At 35.0% G+C, this 23,618-nt stretch overlaps 2 protein-coding genes across 2 annotated transcripts in view; one reads left to right on the top strand and one right to left on the bottom strand.

Moving 5' to 3' along the window:
- Positions 1-14,018, bottom strand: part of LOC105151684 (uncharacterized) — a 66,554-nt gene extending 52,536 nt beyond the window's left edge. The window contains exon 1 of the mRNA XM_087407490.1: positions 9,476-14,018. Within this exon, the coding sequence (XP_087263616.1) occupies positions 9,476-10,741 (1,266 nt within the window). The 5' untranslated portion in view covers positions 10,742-14,018. The remainder of the gene's footprint in view (positions 1-9,475) is intronic.
- Positions 14,019-17,623: 3,605 nt separating this feature from the next.
- Positions 17,624-22,556, top strand: LOC105151683 (microtubule-associated protein 1 light chain 3 alpha). Its single transcript, XM_011065526.2, has 4 exons — positions 17,624-18,432; positions 20,037-20,199; positions 20,277-20,467; positions 20,550-22,556. The coding sequence occupies exons 1-3, from the start codon at positions 18,387-18,389 to the stop codon at positions 20,440-20,442; spliced, it is 375 nt and encodes a 124-aa protein (XP_011063828.1). The 5' UTR covers positions 17,624-18,386; the 3' UTR covers positions 20,443-20,467; positions 20,550-22,556.
- The last annotated feature ends 1,062 nt before the right edge of the window (positions 22,557-23,618 follow it).

Below are 23,618 nucleotides of genomic sequence, written 5' to 3'. Positions count from 1 at the left end.
GAGTCGCGCGGTATTCGGGAGAGATGTGAATTTCAATGTCGTTGAATTCTTTTATAAGTTCCGGAATACATTTCTATCGCGCGATAAGTTTTGTCTCCTTTCGCAATTAGTTTGAATCGCGTCTTCGTAAACAAAATTGCTTTCGACGGAAGTTATTTTAACGCTCGACTGTGTTTTTACCGTTTAATGTACATCCACGAGAGGCAGATTTCGCTAGCAATATATTTATAGCATCCTCTGTAATCTGATATTTGCCAATTTTATTCCCTAATTGATATAATAAAACACGCCGATAATAAACAATTAACCTGTTTATACAAATCTTTTTTTTTTATTTTAATTTGAAAAAAAACCCAATTGTATTGTTCGCGGAGGAAAAAGAGCTAAAATATATCGAATAATTCAATTCCCTTTAATTTTGAATTTATTTCGCGATGACTTGTTTCGCCGGTATATGCAAATCCAATCTCACGACAGGCATGACCAGTAACACTTAATTTACATCCAAAACTGCACCGATCGATGATAAATATATTCCCTGGTAAATATCTCTGATATGGAATTCCACACCTATCAAATTTCGAGCGTGCTTTCCATTCCATGCCGATCATACCGCGAACATCATACATTACAGTATCGTTGCAAATGGTTAAATACGAACTGGAAATTACAGTTATCATGTTAACACATTCGACGAGGAACCAAAATTCGTATTTAATACGGGTCATTCCCGCATGTGCAAGTCACAAATTTCATGTTTATGTATAAAATGATAATTAAACAAAAAAAATGAAATGATAATTAAATGAAAAAAATGTACATATATACACAAATGCGGTAACATTTCATTTCCTGCACAATGTTATTTACATTTCTAAAAATTCCGTATAAAAACATGTTATATGATCATTATACATTATTTTAATTATATTTTATTTTATAAATATAATTTAAAAATTATTTTAAAAAGATGAAAAGACTATTTGACTTTTTCATTTTAATAAATTTTATCATACCTTTTTATAATTTTTATTATAGTTACTTTATAATATGCTTTGTAATTATTTTACATTCAAGCTTTATTAAACAGCTTTATTAGTTTTATTAAACATAAGATAGTAAACAATAATTTGTTTATTATCTTATGTTTAATAAAACAAATAATAACTGATCATGTATTCTGATTCAACTAGTATTTGTTGGACGGAAGCGATGCATCTCGATTACCAATTATTAATTCAAATCGATGATAAGCTAAACAACACACACACACACAGAGAGAGAGAGAGAGAGAGAGAGAGAGAGAGAGAGAGCGCTCTAGAATTCCCGAGAATCCTCTCAAGCGCTAAAAAACAATACATGATTGAGCAACGGAATAAATGAAATTTAACCTACATAAAATAGAAGTGCAAAAATAAAGATAATAAAATATTAAAATTTTATAGAAAAAAATAAACGAAAAATGCCAGAAGGAAAGAAGAAACGGAAAAAGAAACTCACGAAAGAATATTAAGTACATTCATTGCAATTCAAGCAATAGGAAATACACGACAATGCAAAAAGTAATTCACAGCATGATACATTTATTCTCATCAAAATGGAATTCGCAGCTTCGCGTATATACGTATATACGTATATACGTGTGCATACGTATCTACATATAATGTGCACACATGCAGATTTATGTATAAGCGCATGTAATTAATAGATGTATCCTGACATCCTGCAAACTTGTGTTCGCTTTAAACACAGCGCAATATTTGTGATATTAAAACTCATACCTTTTATTTACATACCGTTATAGTTGATTCGTGCACTTTCTCATGTCTACTCGATTAATAATATTTTAATATACATAAATAATTTCTTTTTTTCCCTCTCTGCCACTCCAGTTTGTAATTTAAAATATACAGTGATATATATTAACGTATTATTAACGCGCGATATATGTATACTAACACTTTTATTTATATGAATGATTAATGTTCGAGTGCATCCGTAAATTGTGATATTACTTCATTACAAATTCAAGATATAATTAATTGATAAGCTTAATTTGACATAAATTATTGCCGTAATTATAATGTAAATTAATACATGTCTACTGCATTAGTTAGGATGCTGAACGCGACGTGATATTTTATAAAAAGAATAGGACAATTTATGATATTTTATCATCAAATTGCGATCCACTTTGCTGTATGTAACAAAAAAGAGTTGACGATATGGGTGATAACAGTATAACGTATAGAATCAGCCATATCATACGTGACTCCGAAACAATACCTATCTCTAAAAACGAAAAGATAAAGGACATAAATCACGAACGCCTGAAATCGTTAGCGATTGATCGGCCTTACTTTTTTACATTAGGTAAACCAAACAAAAATTTGTCAACATGTATAGTCTTATGACATGTCTACTTGTAACGTGAAACCGCTTTTGTTGTTTGACGTAAATATTTTGTAATTATTATATACTGAAGATGGCCTAATATGTGTGTATAAGACCGAAACGTTTATGTATTTAATTATGTGAAATTAGATTATAATGTTGTGTAATCAAATATAATCAATCGCTAACGATTTCAGGCGTTCGTGGTGCCCTTTATCTTTTCGTTTTTAAATTCCGACCACGTATCGACATTCATTGTTTAATATTTATCTTCTTAAGCAAGATCGATTACGTGGATAATAATGAAACAACACAAGAAACTCGGCGAGAGTTCTCACAAAATTAAATATTAGAATAGTTCGAACTGGAAAAACATGACGATCGAAGACCGGTCTTGAATATTCATAAATAGGTCGCGCGCGATTACTTCGGCGATTACTTCCAGAAATCCCACTACGAATTGGCCGCTGCTTTTACGGTAACGTTGCACTCGGGATCGAATTGCGTTAAATATCGCGCTTTCAGGGCGCGTTGAAGTTGAAGCTTCGGCGAAGCTCGAGGCGAATTCGAAACGTTGTTAACCGTGCAAGCGTGAAACTCAGGAAAGAAACCTGGCACTGCCTCGGTTCGGATTCGATTCCGATTCATTGCGTTCGCACGACTCATTGCACCGCATTCAATTCAAACTCTCTCTCTCTCTCTCTCTCTCTCTCTCTCTCTCTCTCTCTCTCTCTCTTTCGGAGATTTCTTAGCAATACTTTCTCTCTCATAATTTTTTATCTAGATACGTTGATATACATGCGTTAATGCGTCATTAGATAACAGCTACCGTCTAATCGCGAAATCAGAAGTCGCCCAGTGGAGAGGTCCCTCAAAATTCACTTCGAAATTTTATCGATGTTTTCCCTAATATTTTATGTAGGTTTCATAATCAATCATTAGAGTTGACGTCTATTATTTCGTCCGAAAAGATTTATCAGCTTTACTAGTCTTACTACTGTCGGTTTCGCGTGTAAAAAAAAAAGAAATTCGTGAAAAACGACTAAGCTCTTATTTTAATTCTTAATACACGCGATTGGGTCATTCATTCTACGTATTTTTTTTTTACACTAACAAGGAAATCTTGCTAAGTGTTTCTATTCATCTTCGAGGGAAAAAAAAGGGAAAAAACTTAAATAATCATTTTATTGACGTGGGTGAATACAGGTTATTTTATTGTAAAATTTTTATATAGAATATTTTTTGATATTTAGAATAGTTTTTGATATAATGAGAAAAGCTGAATATTATTTTACATATCAAGGGTTTCATCTCTCATAATATTTTTGAATCGTAACTGATATTTTCTTAATTTATCTATTTACATTGCATAATACAAAGTTTCATTAAAATCAGAATTTGACACTTCACAAGGTGTCCTTGTGAGATAAAATTCTAATTGGAAATGAATGAACCGGAAACTTCTAATCATATCAATTAAAAGTCTGATTATCTCGACTGGAATTATAATAGATTCAACCAGAAAATTCTGATTTATCCATTTTTAACCATCCCAATTAATGTAACCACATTTTCTTCCAATGCATTGTTGAAATACTAGAAGAAGTATCTAGATCTGACTAAATAATGGTTTCTATTTCTTTCTTTTTTTTAATACTAAACTTTATAAATATTTTTTAAAGATATTAAATATACGTATATTTTTTAAAGATATTAAAGATATTAAATATAAGAATTTGATCCTGCGTACATTGTAATGTACAGCAATTTTGAAGACATTATTCGTTGAAAATATTTAATTATATCGATTAAAGAAAATGACCAAATTTTACGATAATTTACTCGATAATTTATGGTAAATTAGTCAGTAATTTATGGAGGCTGGTAAAATGGTAATAAATCATATTTTAATTTTATAATTATTAAATTTTAAATTAATTAAATAATTAATTAATTAAATGAAATAGAAGAAAAATATATATATCATCTAATTTTAAAATTTTATACATAAGAACGAAAATACAGTATATTTACGCATAAAATTATAAAAAACAAATTTTATCAAAATTACCAATAATTTATTATTTTACCGCAATTTTACCGTAAGTAATTATAAGATTGAATTTTACGTTTTATTTTTGCATCTCTAATATCGACTAAGATACATAATAATATATATATATATATTGGAAAAATAATCAAAATTTTATTTTATTTTATTGGAAAAAAATTGTTTAGTATGAATTACTTATTAAAGTGCGCATGAATAAAATTAAAAACAAAATTTTTTTAACATTGTTCCAATAAAATCAGGTTTGAAAGAATTAATAATTTTTTATATACTTGCAAAAATGATGAAAATGAATCCGGAGGAAAACAAATGATCCATCGCGTTTATAGTAAAGAAATGGAAAATCATCGTATATACAAAGGGTTAAACTCGTCATCTCAATTTCTCTGTGATCGCTGGATCAAAACAGAAAGGAACGGAAACGCTGTGTCATCGCTTTGTCGAATGCAGTGAGGGAGAATAATCGCAACGATATGGAAAGAATCGGGCTCAAATCCCGGACGTCGGAAGGCCATCGGAACTTGCCGCCCATCGGTTATGGCCATTTAGAAGGGGCAAGCAAATCTAATTTTTGCTCATTTCCAGCACTTAGCCTCTCAGCTTTACAGTGCGAGCGTCGGTAGGTCGGCGTCAAAGTAAACCATCGTGCGGCCTCGCAAGGTCACGACCCGGCAGGCAGGCCTTACTCGGAAAGTTTGCGGACTTGCGTGCGAATGCTACAGTTGGTGGAGATAATGCGATTCCCACTTGTACGCGCGCGTTCTTGCACGTTCATCGTCGGGACGAGGAAGTAGGGGCAAGGACTTGGAATACCCACGTATCTGAATACCAGGTATTATCCGAGATTTCGAGAATTGAACACGGGAATGATACTCAAAATAATCAGATAAACGTGAATAGCACGAACAAATTACAAAGTGACGTTTGAAATGTCACATCATTTAATTATCCACAATTTTCAGGCTTTTGGTAATTAATGAATTGTCTCTATACTAGCTCTGTATCAGATTTGTTAAAATTAAATGCTTATTATTAATCATATATATACAGTGTGTATATATAATTGTTTAATGTATATAATATATATAGAAATGAATTGATATAACATAAATTAATACAAATAAAAAAATATATAAATAATTATATTTAAACCATGACACATTTTATGCGCCATCCTATACATATTGACAAATTTATTTATTTTGTAGCAAGAAATAAGTCTATTTTAAGAATAAGACTATTTTAACGGTTTCCGTCGAATGTTCTTGATTCAATGCACACGCATTAATCAAATCCAATTTACATATCCAACAACGTCAAATATTCATAGACTTCGCAGAGAATATATTTAAGCTATTAATTCATACGCAATGTAAATTACAACGACGGCAGAGGAAGAACACGATGTATCTTGAGAACCATACATTCTACCAATTACCGTTAAAAGCGTAAATGGAAGCAGAGGTACCACTGATAATGGACCAACATTTTCAACGCGAATGTACACCGGAATCCCCCGCAGACTCGTGAGCCACGATCGCTTGGGAATCGCAGAATTGTACCGAAGAATTTCTGTCACTGCCCACGTACACCCCCATTTCTATCGTCGTAAAACAATATAATGTTAAGTGCATCGCAGTAGATCATCTGAGATGAGTAGTTGTGCTGTAGGAATTTTCTCTTTGTGACTATCGCCTTGTTCTAAGGATCATTTCGATAAATCGAGTATCGCATTAAATCACGTGCAACATTAGAAACGATTATTTAACACGGCATTATTAATGTTTATTTTTATTAATGCAGATTAACTTTAATTTTGGTTTAATTCATTTTTTTTTTAATTTTTAGAAATTGAAAAAAAAGATGAAACCTAAGTTTAATCACATTGATCTATATTTGGCAAAAATGTGGACAAAGTATGATAAAGTTTTGTAATAATAACCTTAAATAATTATATAGAAAAAAATCAAAATTGATTGTTAAATGTCAAAATTGTTTGCAGCATTATTCATCATGTTTGAGTTTCCCATATATTTCTAACAAAATTATTTTCTCTATTTAGTTAAATTCTTAGATACTTCAATAAAATCGTATGGGTCATCCAAATTTAATGCACATTTTTATATTGTTTCGGACTGTACAAAAATGTGAAAAAATTCTTATATAAAATTGTAAAAGTTTTAACAACGAGCTTCTACTATCATAGATCATTGGATTGTCTTTTATTTATTTTGTACAGATTTAAGTTTATCAAAATTTACAATACAAAAATCGACTCTGTGCCTTTAACTTTACATTGAAAAAATACTAAATTTTAATAAATATTTATTTATAAGTTCTACGTAAATATTTATCAAAAGTAAACATATTTATTTAATACAAAAATCACTACAACTATTTGATACAAAATCAGCACCTAAAAAACACTAAATTTTTTACCTATTCCGAACTTAATTTTCAATAGTGGGGGGATCCGGCTTAGACGTACAATAATCATTTATATATCATTTTTTTATATTGAGTAAATATTTATTTGAGAAAATATCCGAAAATCCACTGGACTCTCGAATACCGATTGTGGTCCACCAAATATTCAATATTGTCAACGGAGAAATAATATTTTTTTCATAATTCCTTGTGTATATCATAATAAAAATTTTTTTTCATTTTCTATCACACCAGTCTCACACATATATTAGGTGTTGGAATTAATTCGTAGCGTTTTACAAGTGATGGGAAGTACTTTCATTAATGTATTTTTTAATGCTCATGTGAAATAAATAACATTCTTTCATTAAAAACGCTACGAATTAATTCCAACACCTAATAATTTTGGTTCAAATTAAATTCAAGGTACTAAAAAAAAATTTCACGTTATTACGACTCAGGCTCTCAGATTAACGAATTTAACGAGTCTCATCATACAATTAACAAACATATTTTTATCTAGATAATGAAAACGAGTTAAGAGAGCTTATTTATGTCTGTTTCGTGACTGTGCCTACGCAATGGCGAGACAACATTCGCGCGCATCCTCTCTCCGTTTGTCGATTAGCCATGAACTCGGCTGATTTTTTTCCGAAGCGCGGCATGTCATATTATTCGCGAGGGGAAAAGGCAGCCTCCGACAGCCTTCCGTACGATTTCACCGATATCGGATCCCCGTTCGGGAACAGTCGGGGCTAAAGGTCGCGGCTGCTGTGTACATGGAAAATGTTTCGTGGACAAAGCGGAATATCGATTAGCATTAATTGAAAACTCCCAGTCTCACAAAAATAAAGGCACTCGTGCAAAGAAAGGGCTCTTAAAAAAGAGTGTTAAAAAATATTTCTGTACGTGACATTTTTGATGGGATAAGAACATATAAAAGAATAAAGTAAGTAAAAGCAGGTAAAAAGATAGAGTATATAAATAAAAGGATATGAATTTTAGTTTGTATTTCCTGGAACGTCACTCGTATCATGACTTCAATGCATATCATCGGTACACCGACATATTTGTTGTTCCGACGTGGAGTAGTAAAGGCTTCCGCATGCAAAGTGTATAAAGGAATGTCAATAAAGGATCGCGTTACGAGAAATAATAAGTGGTTTCTCAAGATGCCTTCGAGAGAGACTCGAGCTCTTGTTTCACAAATATTATCGCGAATATCAAAGAATGTATCGAGTGCACCCATGTGCCTCAAGTTATAAATTTGCTTTCAAACATTATGTCTTCGTTGCGTTAAAGAAATTCGCGTTGAACTATGTAGTTACAAAAGTAAAGATTTCCATGCATCAAGTTGTCGGTACGCAACAGTGACATTTAATTTATTTCTTTAAAAACTTTAGATGGAAACAAATCTAAATCCAATTCTGTTAAGTTCAAAATAGAATTTTCTCTAGTTTCGGAAAAAAAATTCGAAGAAAGATTTTGGATCGCAGTAAATTTTTTAATCGCACTTTTTTAACGCATGCGATTTATAGTGATTGCAATTCCATTGTTTGTCTGATCATCTGATTTTCGCGAATCCCGCGCTTCGCATTTAGCAGCAGCGAAATATCGTGGTTTAATTCCGAAATATCGGTTTCTGGGACACGACGATAAATTGTAAGCCTTTCATTTGCGCGATATGTATACGTTTATTTATCTTTACAGACTATAAATCTTATTTGTAAAATTGTTTTCATATATTGTCCATAGAAAATTTGCAAGCGTATAATGTTTATTAAAAGGAGCAAACACGTTTGATACACAGGTAAAATAATTAATCACGACAGAGATAAAAACGGTTTCGGTAATATTGGTTTTTTGCATATTTGAATAACTCCTTTTTAATACAAATCGATTTCTCTTGTCATTCTGCGTAAAAAAATATTAAAATAAAGGCGCAAAGTGAATGTTTTCGAGATATTTCACATCAAAATACATAAAAACAGATACAAGAGATATATTTATTCCGACATATGTAGAATATTTAAAAAATATTCATTTTTCGATAATCTTATTTGCTCAATTCTCAATTCTCTATTTGCAAAATGAGAAGTGATTTATGGAAACAAATTTTATAGATTTTATAGAAAATATATTCTATTCTTAATAAAGTTAATATTTTAACGTTAAGCATTTTTTAACTCTCTTATTCCCCTTAATCTGAAATTTTGATCTATTTAATCCTAATTGGTATTCGCTCCAAAATTTCTTCAACTGATATTCGCCGGACCACTTTAAATTAATGTACCTTTGCTCTTAAAGTTAACATAATTGAATCATATTTCTTTCATTAAAAAAATTAAAATCTGATAAGATCATGGAACTTAAAATTATTATAAGGTTGTGAAAAATAATTGTTATAAATAATTCACAACGTAATCGAAGAAGAAACGTTTACTCGATTCGCCGGTACCGATTAGACTCAATTGAATACTCGGTAATTGGAAGAGTAACCACATATACCACATATATTTGTTCGGGAAAATAATAGAATCGCGCGATATCTATAAATATAGAATTATTTACGTGATTGTTCACCTTGATGCCGCTGCGGCCCTGCTGCTTGAGCAAGACATTCTCCGGCTTCATGTCACAGTGTATAATCTTATTCTTGTAGAGCGCGTCGAGGCAGAGGAGCAGCGAGTGCGAGAACTTGCGCACAAGCTGGAGGCTGAAGCCCTTGAAGTTATTCTTCTTGATGAGCTCGTACAGGTTGATACTGAGGAGCTCGAACGTGATGCACATGTGGCAGCGGAAGGTGAACGAGTCGAACATGTGGATGATGTTCATGGTGTTGTCCTTGTCCTGCTCGCGCAGCTTGCGCAGTATACGTATCTCCTCGTGCGCCTGACGGTGGAAGCGCTTCTCGTTCCGTACCATCTTCAATGCCACGTGCTCGTGCGTTTTGTGATCATAGGCCTTGACCACTTGACCGAACGAGCCTTTGCCGATTACGCGGAGAACCTCGTACCGATAAGCCACGTGGTCGTGCGGCACATGAATGTACGAGCCCTGTTCGTTGTCGTACTCGTTGTTGTTTGGCCGGCCGATGATGCCCGGCCGTTTCTTCGCGTTCGCGCCGATGAAGTAGATTTGCTGGTAGTTGAAGATCTCGTGATGCTCGTACGGCGTCAGCTTGTTCATGTAAAGCTTCATTACCATCTCCGGCGTGATGGTCGCCGTTTTCGGTTTCACGCTGACAATGCTGTTGTTGCTGACACCACCGCTGCTTCCACCACCGCCGCCGCCGCTTCCGCCACCACCAACGCCTCCTCCGTTGTCACTTCCGCCACCACCGCCGCCGCCGCCGCCGCCACCGCCTCCTCCTCCTCCTCCTCCACCTCCACCGCCACCGCCTCCACCGCCACGGCCAACTCCACTGTTAGAATTGCCATCGGAACGGCCGTTTCTCACCACTGGACTGCTCGACTGGCTGTTGGGTTGCGAATGCGAATTGTGACTGAAACTATAATTCACTGGCCAGTTACTCAGGCCGTAGCTCTCGCCTTTCCACGGTAATTTCTGGTAACCCACGTAAGGCACCGACTCGTCGCCACCACCACCACCGCCGCCACCTCCACCTCCACCTCCTCCACCGCCGCCGCCGCCGCCGCCGCCGCCACCGCCTGTCTGCTTCAGGCCGGTCAACCCGGTACCCTTGATGATCGGCGGCAGGTGGTTGCTGCTCTCGCTGCTCGAGATGTACGGCTGTGTCGAGATTGCGCCCGCCTGCACGAACGGATTCGTTTTGGAGAGGGGCATCTCGATCCTGCTTGCCGCCGCCGACAGGGCCAAGCTAGTCATTGGTGTCCATTTGTTTCACGTCCGTCCTATCTGTCCTCGTCGAGGTTCGCCACCGAGAACGCGCGAGCGTATCGTCCAGTCGACGAATCCACGTGGCGCGCGATCAGCGTCTCTTCGTGTGTCCTGACAGGCGCGTGATCCTCGCGCTCACGCCGGACGCGAAGGACAGTCCGGATGTTACGGGAGACATGCTTCTCCGTTAAGACGACGATGACTTGGAGGCGAGGATCCAGGATGACTGCGCGCCGCGGACGAATGAAATTCGGACTAATGAAGCGACCGCGTCTCCTCCAGTTGAACAAACCGAAGCGAAATCGGGGAGAAGCCCTTCTCGAGAAAGGATAATTCCACTAATTGTATTATCTCCAGGAACCGCGGAAAAAAAACGACGGCCCTCGTAAATGCAGCGGACTAGAAGGGGTAGTGCACTCGCGCGCTCGGCGACGAGCAAGCTGTCTCGATCGTTGGTCGACCTATTACCTTCTTTCTTCAGGTGGTCGGTCGGTGATCCCGGGCTTGACGCGAACTCACAAATTCCGGGGCACTCGCGCACAGCGGGAGAAACTACGGAACCGCACTCTCACGACGCGCACTGTCACACCCGTGGAGCCTCCGGCGAGAATCATCGCAATCGTCGCAATCGTCGAAAACCGGCACCGCAGAAGGCGATCGCGACGTCGCCTCGAACGTCTTCTAATTTTACGATCTGTCGCGCGCGACGAGGGCGAGCGCATCATCGCCGCGCGTGGAAGCGGGGCTTAACCAAAAGTCTCCCGATTCTGTTCACTCGCTCGTGCTCTTCGTGCGGAAGGTTATTGGCACCGGGCCGCCGCCGCCGCGAGTTTGACGACTTCACCGTCGAGGCCGCGGTCGCTGTCGCCGCGTCGCCGCCACCGCCGCTGTTGCTGCTGCCGCTGCCGTTGCCGTTGCCGCCGATGTTCCATTCTTTCACCCGTCGACGGACGAAAATACTCCCCCCGGCGGGCCCCTTCACCCGGTCCCGATTCTCCGTCGATTCTCGTCGCCGATCGATTCCACCTCGCGGCGAGACGCGATTCCCGCCTCCCGATGGCCATACAAAGAACCGCCCCTCTCTCTCTCTCTCTCTCCTTTTTGCTATCTCTCTTTCTCGTTCTCTCGTTCGACGAAACACGTATCCGCGATATCGTATCCTTCAAGAGGATAACCCTTTGCCTCGAGACTACCTACGTAAACACAGACACACCGCGCGATCTCTGAAATCTCTCATCGATCACCCTCGCTCGCACTCGCGACGTGAAAGCCGATGATTGTCTACAATACAATCCTTTCTTTTCTTCCTTCTTGTTTGTTATCTTTTTTTTTTTCTTTATTATAACGAATATCCGAATGTGACCGGGTGGATCGCTCTCTTCCTCGTTCCGTTAAATCTTTCCTTTCCAAACACTTTCTCGTACTTTCTCATACACTCTTTTACATTCTGAAGTTGCTCTCTTCTTCTCTTCCCGTCGAAGAACACGCGCGCTTTTCGTTACCGGCCACGACGAGTCACGCGGGTCACCGTCGACGACGACATAACACCATGCGCGTCGTCGGTCGATTAGAGATGTCGCGGTCCGGCGCGACCGGGACGAGAACGAGTTCTCGACGTATTGACGACGGCGCGTATAAAAATCGACCCGGCCGTCTCGACGGTTGCGTGGTACGTCGTCGTCGTCGTCGAGCTTGGATATCAATCCGTTGTCGATTGGATCAGCCGTCGAGACGATGCCGTGGATCCGTTGCGAATTTCTCTGTCTCTCTCTCTTTCCCTCTCCCTCGTGAATCTCTCTGTTCCTCTCAGACGAAGCGCGGACAAAGGGAGCGCTGATCGAATTCGTCGCTTCTGACGCACTCGGCACTGACTGGCTGTCTCGTCGCTGCCGCTTCCTCTCGCAGTTCGCTCTCTCGTCACAACTCACACCGCGCGGCTCCCTTCCTCCGCCACCCTCCGTCGCCCTCTCGCACCGCCACCAAACGTCTTCTCCTCTTGTTTTTTTTTTCTTCCTTTAATCCCCTCGAGCGCGACGTCGCTCGGTGTCGGTCCCGTAGAGAGATCGCGACGATGACCGCCGTCGCACCACCGACCAACCAACCGCGGGGTTGATATCCGGCACAGGAATCACGCACGCACGCACGCAGCACACTCACTCGCGGCGAAAACGCGCGACGGTCCCCCGTGTTAATGCCCCAACGGAACTTACGGAACGGGCCGGGAGGTGAGGGAACGGGGAAAGATCACACGGCGTGGACGGATCTTTACGGTAACGCGCGGCAGCGCGACGCGTACATCGTCGTCGCTGCTTCCGGCGACTCCCCCATGGCGCTCCAACTCCTCTGGAGTTTACAAAGCGGGTGCATATATATACACGACTACACGAGACGGACAGCGATGTCGGGACTGGTCGGGATGCGACTGTCCGCACTCCGCACCGCACACCGCACGCACAGGTGTTCGCGAGCGGGGCAGAGAGGGGGCAGTCCCCCCTTCTCAGCCGGAGCTCACTTTCTTTCTTTCTTTCTCTCTCTCTCACCCCCCCTCTCTCTCTCTCTCTCTCTCTGTCACTCTGACTTTTCGACGGACCCTCGCGATCGACACGCGACGCGCCGATACGAATCTCTCCCGCGGATTTTGTTCCGTAATTCCGTTTTCTCGGAACGTTCGTCTCGAGCCCGTCTTGCTGCGAGCGTGCCGGTCGAAAAACTCTCTCTCTCTCTCTCTTTCTTTCGCGCGCTACACCGTCCGTCCCGCACGTCCACCACTCGACAAGACAACACGCCGCGGAATGTGTCGCTTCACATAGACGGTCCTACGCAGCGGCCGTCGCGCGACTCATATGATACTCCGACTGTACTGTCGGTTTATACAGAGCGGATTCCTTCCGAGGTGATTTCCCGACGGGAGGGGACGACGACGACGACGACGACGACGGGTTTACGGCGACACCGTCGACCGGCTCGCCGGGACGTCACGGAAGCATCTCGTCGATGGTGAGGCGAATCCCTGCGTGCGCACTTTCGTGCTCCATGACGGCGTTCCGTTCGCGTTGACTTCGCCGGACTCCGGAGACGATACAGGCAGATTTGCCCACTGTCGCTGAGGTCAGGAAGCGTCGTCCATCCGCGAGGGAGCGGCACTTGCCGGGCCGAGATCCGTCAGATCTATCTGCTCTACGTCACCGATTATTAATAGTTATAAAGCGTACACCGAGATAAAATTTACTACATTTTAATGTATATTTTTTTCAATACTACTTGATATTTATTAGTAAATAAATGTTTACTTGATAAAAATAAATGATTGTTAAATCAAATTAATGGTTCTTGTACCAATTGAATATAATGTTTACATTTAGTAAATATTTGATTACCCATTGTAAAGGAGAAAAAATGGATTGAAATTTTCATTCATTTAAAATCATTTGTACTTTGATAGCATTCATGGTCTATTTTTATTTTTTTAAATATTTAATTGGATTGAAAAATTGCATTTTCTATTCAAAATTTTGAATTGAACAGTATTCACAATACACTTAGAAAAATGAGGTTTTTTTTTAAGATTTGAAAGGCATGAAATGTACTTCATGCAGTTCCTATAAATGAATAAAAATGTATTGGGATTGAAAAGGATTCATTTCAATGTTTGCGAATGCGTATTTCTGAAAATCCGAATCCATTTCAATCCATTTCAATCCATTCTCGTTTACTGATAATAATATTCGAACATTCAATATTTAAATATTTATTAAAATTTAATATATTTTTTCAGTGTACGAAAATATTGCCGAATAAAGACAACTTCGTAAATAATAAAAGTATATGGAGTGTATATTAAGTTTTAATATATGTACATAAAAATATTTATTAAGTATAACTTTTTTACATAAATTTATCACAAAGTAATAATTAATTACTTATTTTTTGTATATTAAAAGCATCGTTATCCAGCGCTTTTAAAACTCAAAATAAATAATTTTCGGTATTAAATTGTTCAATATTAAATTTACGAAAGAAAAGCGTTCAGTTATGTATTTCTAAGGTTTTTTATATACTTCTTTATATAGTATTAAAAGAAAATTGTTTGCGAGCTTGCACCACGGAACTTTCTTTTCCAGACAGCACAAAATATTTATGATAAATATTTGTTAATATTCATTCTTTGAAATGTTATAGTATGTAGATATTTTATAGATATTTTATATAAAATTTTATTCGAAATATTATTAAAATATAGACTAAATATTTTATGTAATATTTATGATAAATATAAATAAATATTTCTAATAAGTGTTTTTTACTTGAATTATAATGTCTCATTAAGTATTTTCATAGCATTTACAATAAATATTTTATAATATTTATAATAAATGTTTATGATCTGTACAATCTAAGATCACAGAAATATTTACTAAATATTTAAAATAAATCTTATAAATATTTATAAATATTTTATAAATATTTTATAAATATTATGTGCTATCTGAGTTATCGAGATTCTTATGATTTGAATGTTTATATTTAAACTCCACATCATGTTCATTTCTATCACTGTAAATTAACTTTAATCTCAGTTTAATTTGTTTTCTATCTTTCTTTAGTTCTAAGGATTAAGAAAAATAAATTAAAGAATAAATTAAACTGGGATTAAAGTTCATCCACATTAAAATAAAAATTAGACCAGATTAATCCATCGATTTAGTTAATCGAATTTGCTTTGACGTTCACTTCTACTGATATAGATTATTTAATTTTGATTTAATTTATCGTTTTTCTTTTTCTGATTCTAAAATTAGGAAAAGATAAAGAATAAATCGAGATTAAAGTTAATCTACATTGGAATGAATTACAAATAATTTAAAATTATTACCAGATTTAGAATGTCCTACATCACAAAAGAAATTGTTCATTTGAACTAAATTAATTTAGTTTGTCTTTATTTCTTTCATTGGAAAATATGTATTTAAGTCAAATATAATGTTTGAATATATTTTTCAAAAGAAATAAAGACAAATTGAATTAATTCAGTCAAACAATTTTTTTCTCATTATATTTACAATTTTATTAGCGTGTAAAATAAAGTATCAAGCCAATCGCAGATATGAAATATAAATTAAAATACACGTGTATTAAAAATATACTTGTTAAAAATAGACAGCATACATAATTATATAAGTGGAAATAATGGAATCTCAGATTCTCTGGGTAGAAATCCGATGCGATTTTCTACGATGCGAGGTCTGTTCTTCTTAGCTGAATTTCACAGTTTAGCCTTCCTCTTTTTCTCTTCAATGTGAAAAGAAAAAGAGAAAAAATAAATGCAAAAATTTCAGTTAAAAACAAGTTTGAAAAGATCGTGTAAAGTTAACCTTGAACATTATATCACTTTTTATTTTAAACTTAATTAAGCGAATATTTAACATACTTCTTTAAGAAAAGATATTCAGAAAATATTTTTAGAATAAAAATATCAATGTAGCCGTTTTTGGTGTGAATTTTAATTCGCATTCGAATTGTCGTTCAAATCAATTAAATATATAATTTCATTAAAATTGCACCAATTCGGTTCGATCAAAGAAACTAGTGCTATTTCGCACGTTTCTTACATTCTTTCATGTATTTAAAAGACCGAGATAGATTCGTATTCGAAAGGGAGAAGGAAGGGATGATGAACGAGGATGTCAAGAATACGTATGTATATACGTATACAATACGTATATACTCGTTGGAAATGTGCTCATATGCTCGCCATATGATTCTTAAGTGCATGTGCGCATTCGGAAATCTGCGCAACCGATCAGGTGATTGTTTCAGCATACTCGTGCTTATGCACGACTACTTTAGGCGCCTTTAAATTTCTTTCTCCTACGATTTCCTTCTACAAATTTTGATGATTCAGGAAAAAATGTTTTATGTATAATTATAGAAAATTATATACAATTATATATAAATAAGAATTTTATGTATAAATAGACATATTTTATGTATAATTATGTATAATTCTATATAATTATACATATATAGTTTTATATAATTTTATATAATTATTTTTCCCGGGGAATTCGATCGACAATCTGTTTAATTGATTAAACTGCATAAAATAAAATTTTTAGCTACAAAAGTCATTATTTTTAATTACATTTTTTTCATCGTGTGTAAAACAATAAAATATAACGATTAATAATTTTATAACAACTATAATAATAATTCTTAATAATTGTAAACTTTTATAAAATCTAATTCTATTGATGTTATCAAAATAATATTATATTATTTGATAAGGTATATAATTACTAATTAAATCGATTGGCGACTAATTTAATCGATTGAACTGACGATAGCTAGAATATAAATGATTTAAATAATTAATTATATATTTGTTAGTCTTTAATATTTATAATAATTTAATAATCTTATCTATTAATAAAATAAGATTAATACAGATATTACTTAAATCAATCGTCAATATTAATTAGTTAACGGTTTGAATTATTCTTAGGCTCGATTCCATCAACGTAAGATTAACTTTAATCTCGATTTAATTATTTACTTTTTTCTCATTTTTTAGGCAGTTCTACTTGCAATGTAAAATTTACTTTAATTTTAGTTTAACTGCTTATTTTTTTCTAATTTTTCTAATTTTTATAATTCTTAAAATTAGATAAAAGTAAAGATTAAATTGAAATGAGATTACTGTTAATGTTAGGATACGACTAAGATCTTTTATTAGTTAATGTCGCATTAATCGTTACATAGAAAATTTACGTTACAGAAGTTATATTATGGATCATCTTCTATTTTTTATTTTTTTTTTAAGAAAATTGATTTTAAAATTCATGAGCGAAATACATATTACATCTTTTTAAAGTTTTCAAGGTACGAAATTATTTCGTCATTATTCGAAATTTTTAGATTTCGCAAAACTTGAAAAAATTTTGGACATCGAAGAAATCTTTTTTTAAAAGTATTTAAATATAAATACAAAATGTTTAGAACTAAAAAAAATGAAATTATTATTTATATAATAAAATATCGAGTGGATTGAAAAAAATAATAACGTAAAATATTACTAAAAGAGAAGAAAACATTTTTAAAACATGTAGGATTTAAAAAATTGTTTCATTTCAAATAATATTCGAAATAATTCCAGATAATTTTTATCATACATTTTCATCGCGCGCGTGTGTAATAAGTAATTTTAATCAAAGTACTTCAGCTAAATTATGATTAATTAAATCGGCGATTAATTCGCGATCGAATATTCACGATTGCAAATGTGTTTCGTCCCTGATCCGTCATTTCTTTCCTCGCGTCAAACGACAAGAGATTAATAATTCTATCCACGTTAACAAGATACTGCAGACATTACTGACTCAGCAAACTAATCGTCGATTAAATTAATCGAATATTCGATGGAAGTCTCCCTCACTGTACCGCAAATGCATACGCGGCTGAGCACGTATTGCGTATATTACGTCACGTCCGACTAACTCAACCTGACGTTTCGTACGGCGTCTCTGTGCACGTTAACGTTATTTTGACCCGAGACCGAGTCCATAGCACAGCTGATAGCGCGTCGCGTACGTCGCAATACTACCAGTAGGTGATAGCACGTTATATCGTCACGAACATGAATTTGACACCCAGGAGATCGTACAAGGAAAAACGCTCGTTCGGTGAGTTCAGTCTCGTTAATCGCTTCTCAGATGATATCTCCGAGCGTAGGGCTGTCTGTGATAGGATGTAACATGTATAGGGAAAACAAAGGGCGAAAAGAGAGATCGCGTCCTTTCGTTCAGATTCCCTATCATGGAGCAAATCGGAATGGATTCGATTTTTAGCGATTATAGCAATTACTCTGTACTTCCTTTGAAAACACAATAGAAATTTAGTTAATAATTGAATAATTCCGATCGAAATCCATTCCGACTCGTTCCATAGATGCCCTGATCTGAGAGAAGAACCTGGATTATTTAAAAGTCTTCTTGACTTTCTCCGAACGATCGAAGACGCCCTTCATTACTTTCTATTGTAATTTCATTATAATTTTTCGTCTGCGATCTCTCTTGCAACGACCAAACCGATTGCGAGGGGCGTTCATTTACGAGCTAATATCGACAAGTGTGATAGCGCGAGCGTTGAGAAACAAAGCGGGTTGAAAACAAAGTTGAAAACAAAGGGTGAGAAGCATAAGGACGAAAGGCGTTAAAACTGGAATTGCTACTGTGTGTGTATTTCGTGGAAAGGGAATTTTTTTATTTCGCAACTGATACGATTCGACGGGAGAACGTTCCTTGATTTATTGCACATTTTCTTTATCTCGGATATTATTTTTAGTTAGATTTACGATTTCCCAGAATATGGCATAACGTTATTTTAACGTAGAGAATGAATTCTGAGTGAATATCATATCGTAAAAGAATACAATCTTTCAGTGAGTGTTGAGTAATTGATTAAGACGAAGAATGGGTGCTTTCCATTTAGTGAGCTTTTCATAAGTATCGTTCTGCCTTTGTTTCTCAATGGAGTCAAGAGAGATATAACGATGTTTGTGTTGACTTAATTGTATCACCAAATGGAAAACAATTATTTCTTGAAGCTGCAATTGAAATCTTCTCTTTTGAAATCCGTGGAGCCCCCAAGGATTGATAAAGGCGTATGACTGAATTATTTTTGTCATAGCTCATTATTGCATATCATGAAACATGATATCTAGGTAGCATGGAACATTCCAGCATATTCTTATTTGATCAATGCGCGCTTGTTTTGTTGACAAAATGCATCATTTAATTTTCCATAATTTTAAGACGTAATTGTGTAAAATAACATTCCCATACAATAGAGAAGCTTACAGTATGACTATTGTAATGTTTGCTATTTTATTACAATATTGCTGAAACGTTGCAGTATTGCTGTAATGCTGGAATGATCTGTGCTGAATGAATTTCAAGATAGAGTATGATCAACAACATTACTGAAATATTCCACGCTATCTGAATAATGATTATATTCTCTAATTCGGTCAATGTTTATTTTGCTGTGAACAAAATGCACTATAAAATTTTTTGACATAACTGTATAGAATTGTATTTAAAACTCATCAAAGAAAGTTAGTTCAAGAAGTTAGTTATTTATGCAAATAAAATCGAGGATTTATTTTTAATCAGATTACAAGTGTAATTTATTATTCTGGTCGAATGGATTAAGAAATGTTTCAAAATTGTACACCGATGTGAAATATGTATTAATATGTAAATAATTGTTTTTTTTGCCAATCCAGAGCAGCGATCTGTTAGTGCAGAGGAAATCAGAAAGCTGCATCCAACTAAAATCCCTATTATTGTGGAGCGTTACAAATTAGAAAATCAGTTGCCACTTTTGGACAAAAGTAAATTTCTAGTGCCAGATTTTCTAACTGTGGCGGAATTTTGCAAAATAATCAGGTATGTTTCTTTGTATATATTTCTCACAAGATTTTATAAAATACAAGTAACTTAATTAAGTATTTTGTATTGCACAGACGTCGGTTACAATTGAATCCGACGCAAGCTATTTTCCTATTAGTGAATCAGAAAAGTATGGTAAGCGGTAGTCTGACTATGGCTGAGCTCTATCAAAATGAAAAGGATCCAGATGGTTTTCTGTACGTTGTGTTCGCTAGTCAGGATGTATTTGGTGATCATTAACCGATGCGAGCTAATTTTAAACCATGTGAGTAAGATTCTTTATGATTCGACATTTGCAACTTATTGTTAGACTAAGTTCAGGGTTAATAATAGATGCAAAATTACAGTCAAAAACGAAATACCTCCTCGGCACTTAACGATACTTTGATAGATGTTTACGTGGATTTTTGTGGGGATTCTACATCTGCTAGCAACTCTGCCTTTATTGGAAATGTGCAGAATCTTTGTGATCAACTTACCGTACCTGGAATAATTAACAGAACAATTATAATTTGTTTTTTGGAATGTGTATAAATTACGGTGCTTTCTACCCCTTTGACATACGGACAAATTACATTTGATATTAGCGTCTATTTAGTTTACTACTAGTAATGATAAACTTTACTATTAATTTTAGCGGCGGTAAGTTATATAAAATGATAAAAATATTATGTAGACGTTCTTTTTTCGGTAGGTCAAGAAATTAAGGGAGATTTTCTCTTTCTTTCAAGTCCATATCTTTATTTAGTAAAAAAATTCGTTATTTTAATAAGTTTCAGATATGGTATTTGATTAATTTGTTTTTACACATCGCATAATAGGCCAGTCTCTCTTAGTTTGCAATTCATGTTAAATCTTCGTACCGTTACTATTACATAGCTTTTAAGCATAAAATTTGTTACCGTTACACAAATGTAATTGAAATCAAAACGAATTTATGTTTGTCAATTCAGCAGAATTGATAGATTCCGTCGATAGTTTCGATTATTACATTACATTTTTATGTGCTATAAAATATATAGCATTTCCAAAACTATATTATGATGACAAGATGTTTTTATGAATACAAAATATCTTGCTGCCATAATATCACATATATTGTTAGTATTATTTTTACCACACAATACTAGGATATTGAAAAAAAAGTGTTCATGTACATAATCCGCAATGTGTAATGTACGGTGATATGCGTTAAATTCTCATAAAATTACATTAAGTTTTACACAAGATATGAAATTGATCTCTCAAGTCAACGATACACAAAGTTAGTTAAGTACTATACTACTTTAATCACTAAAACTTCAGGGCCACGTTTTAAGATAATCCGACGTAAGATGTCTTCTCTTTGTAGGAAACTTGTGCAATAAGCCAAAAATAAAGAAAACGAAAACGTATAAGTTTAGGTATTTGTTAAGACATGAGCAAGAAAATCAGAAGAGGGCAGACGTTTCTAAAACTTTTTAAATATCGGATAAAACATAATTACGCGTTTGTACTGACATATAGTCTCTCTGAGCTTTTTTTTAATTCTACTTTATAACGAATGCCAATTCATAATTATTCTATGCATCTATTTAATGTATAGTCGATGTTTATGTAAATATCTACTACTAATGCAATTCAACTTCACTATATTATAATTAGAGACAATTTTAAACATAAGAATATATTTCTAGTAATAGGTCCAATTTTGTAATGCATTGTATTGATATAATATTATTATATAATATTATATATTACAATATAATTATATAATATTAATAATATATTATATAATATTATTATGTCATATATCGTATATTATATATTATATAAATATTATATAATATAAGATTATGTAAAATTAAATAAGTTATCGCAGCGCTTTTGTGCAGGTTGATTTTACTTTATAGGCTCATTGATAATAATATAACTATATATATATATATATATATATATATATATATGTGTGTGTGTGTGTGTGTGTGTGTGTGTGTGTGTGTGTGTGTGTGTATGTATGTATGTATGCATGTATGAATGTATCGTACAACATACAATTATCGTACAACAGAATTGAATATTTACTAGGTAAAAATTCAGAAAAATATCATAGTAATGTCGTTTTAGTTGCACTTTCTTATGCTTTCTACGCTTAAAACGAAATAGGTATATATCCGAGCTTTGGAGAGAGAAAAAGAGACAAGGAACAAAGTATAAGAGAAGTGCAATTAAAATGAATAACTATGATTAAATTAAGGACAGTAGTGATACTAGCAGTAGTCACATTGCGTTTAGTGGCTGTTTCAGCTTACCTGATGAAAGTTTATGTACCCCACATTGTGCGACGTATTTGCAATAAACTAATTTTTTTCATATTTAATGTGTTATTTGATATTTTTTATTTTCCATTCAGGAAAAAATTTTGAAACTGTTCTCGAGAATTCTTGTAAACTCTAAGTTTTAATGTAGTGCATGCTGCATACACACATTACATTAATAATAAGATAAAATATAACGAAAATGCTAAAAACAAATTTAAATGTAAACTTATTAGCATCGTAAATGCAATATATAATATAAAATTATCTATAATCAACAAAATAGTTTTTATAATTCAAATTACTGCCTCTTATCAAAATCTTAAAAGAACGAATTAAGCTGATTATATAAAATCAAATATTTTGGAAACTAAGCAACTTCGCATCATGGATTTGACTGTATTTATTAGGAACTATTCATAGTCTATTCTTATTTCAAGATCGTCTTAAGAAATGTCTTAAGATACTAATACAGCCCTCTGATTGGTTCGTGACATCTTAAGTTTGTATTTAAGATGGTCTTGAATATAAGAATCGATTATGAATACCGTTCTTGCTTAGTACTATGTACCTACAAGGTGTTTGGAATTTGGAAATGTCAAAATTTTAAGAGCTTGCTGGGGATTGATAAACTAAGAAAAAAAGTCCTGCCTTGACATTTAAATTCCAGACACCCTGTATATCTTTAAAGCTTCATCGAGATCGATTTTGTGCAGTACATCAAAATTGAACCAAATTAAAGTAAGTAAAGTTAAATTTCTTTAAAAAAGATTGAAAATTGAGCCACTCTTTTTCAAAATTGACTGAATTTTTGTTCTTTAGAGTGAAATATCACCAAAGAATTTAAAGAGAGAATTTAGAGAGTAAGGGGCTCCGCACAATAAAAGGAACAGGGAACAGAGAATAAAAATTTCAACCCATCAGAAATCATGTGTTATAGAATACACAGTTTTTGATAGGTTGAAATTCTTATTTTCTGTTCCCTATTCCTTTTATTATGCGGGGCCTCTAAGATATCTTCCGCTTTTCGAATCGAACTTTCGTCCCGCCAATGAACTTTATCCAACATGACGCCGTCCTGATAATTTGCGCTTATCCCATCGCGGCGCAGTGTTCGCG

This window comes from Acromyrmex echinatior, chromosome 6 (genome assembly GCF_024713525.1).
Source record: "Acromyrmex echinatior isolate Ae372 chromosome 6, ASM2471352v2, whole genome shotgun sequence".
NCBI lineage: Eukaryota > Metazoa > Arthropoda > Insecta > Hymenoptera > Formicidae > Acromyrmex > Acromyrmex echinatior.
The sequence above is the reverse complement of the archived record's forward strand: the minus strand, read 5'-3'. Positions and strand labels throughout refer to the sequence as shown.

Coding starts and splice junctions, on each gene's coding strand:
- LOC105151683 (XM_011065526.2), top strand. CDS start 18,387: ATGAATTTGACACCCAGGAGATCGTACAAGGAAAAACGCTCGTTCG. Junction 18,433..20,036: donor CAAGGAAAAACGCTCGTTCG/GTGAGTTCAGTC, acceptor TTGCCAATCCAG/AGCAGCGATCTGTTAGTGCA. Junction 20,200..20,276: donor GAATTTTGCAAAATAATCAG/GTATGTTTCTTT, acceptor TGTATTGCACAG/ACGTCGGTTACAATTGAATC.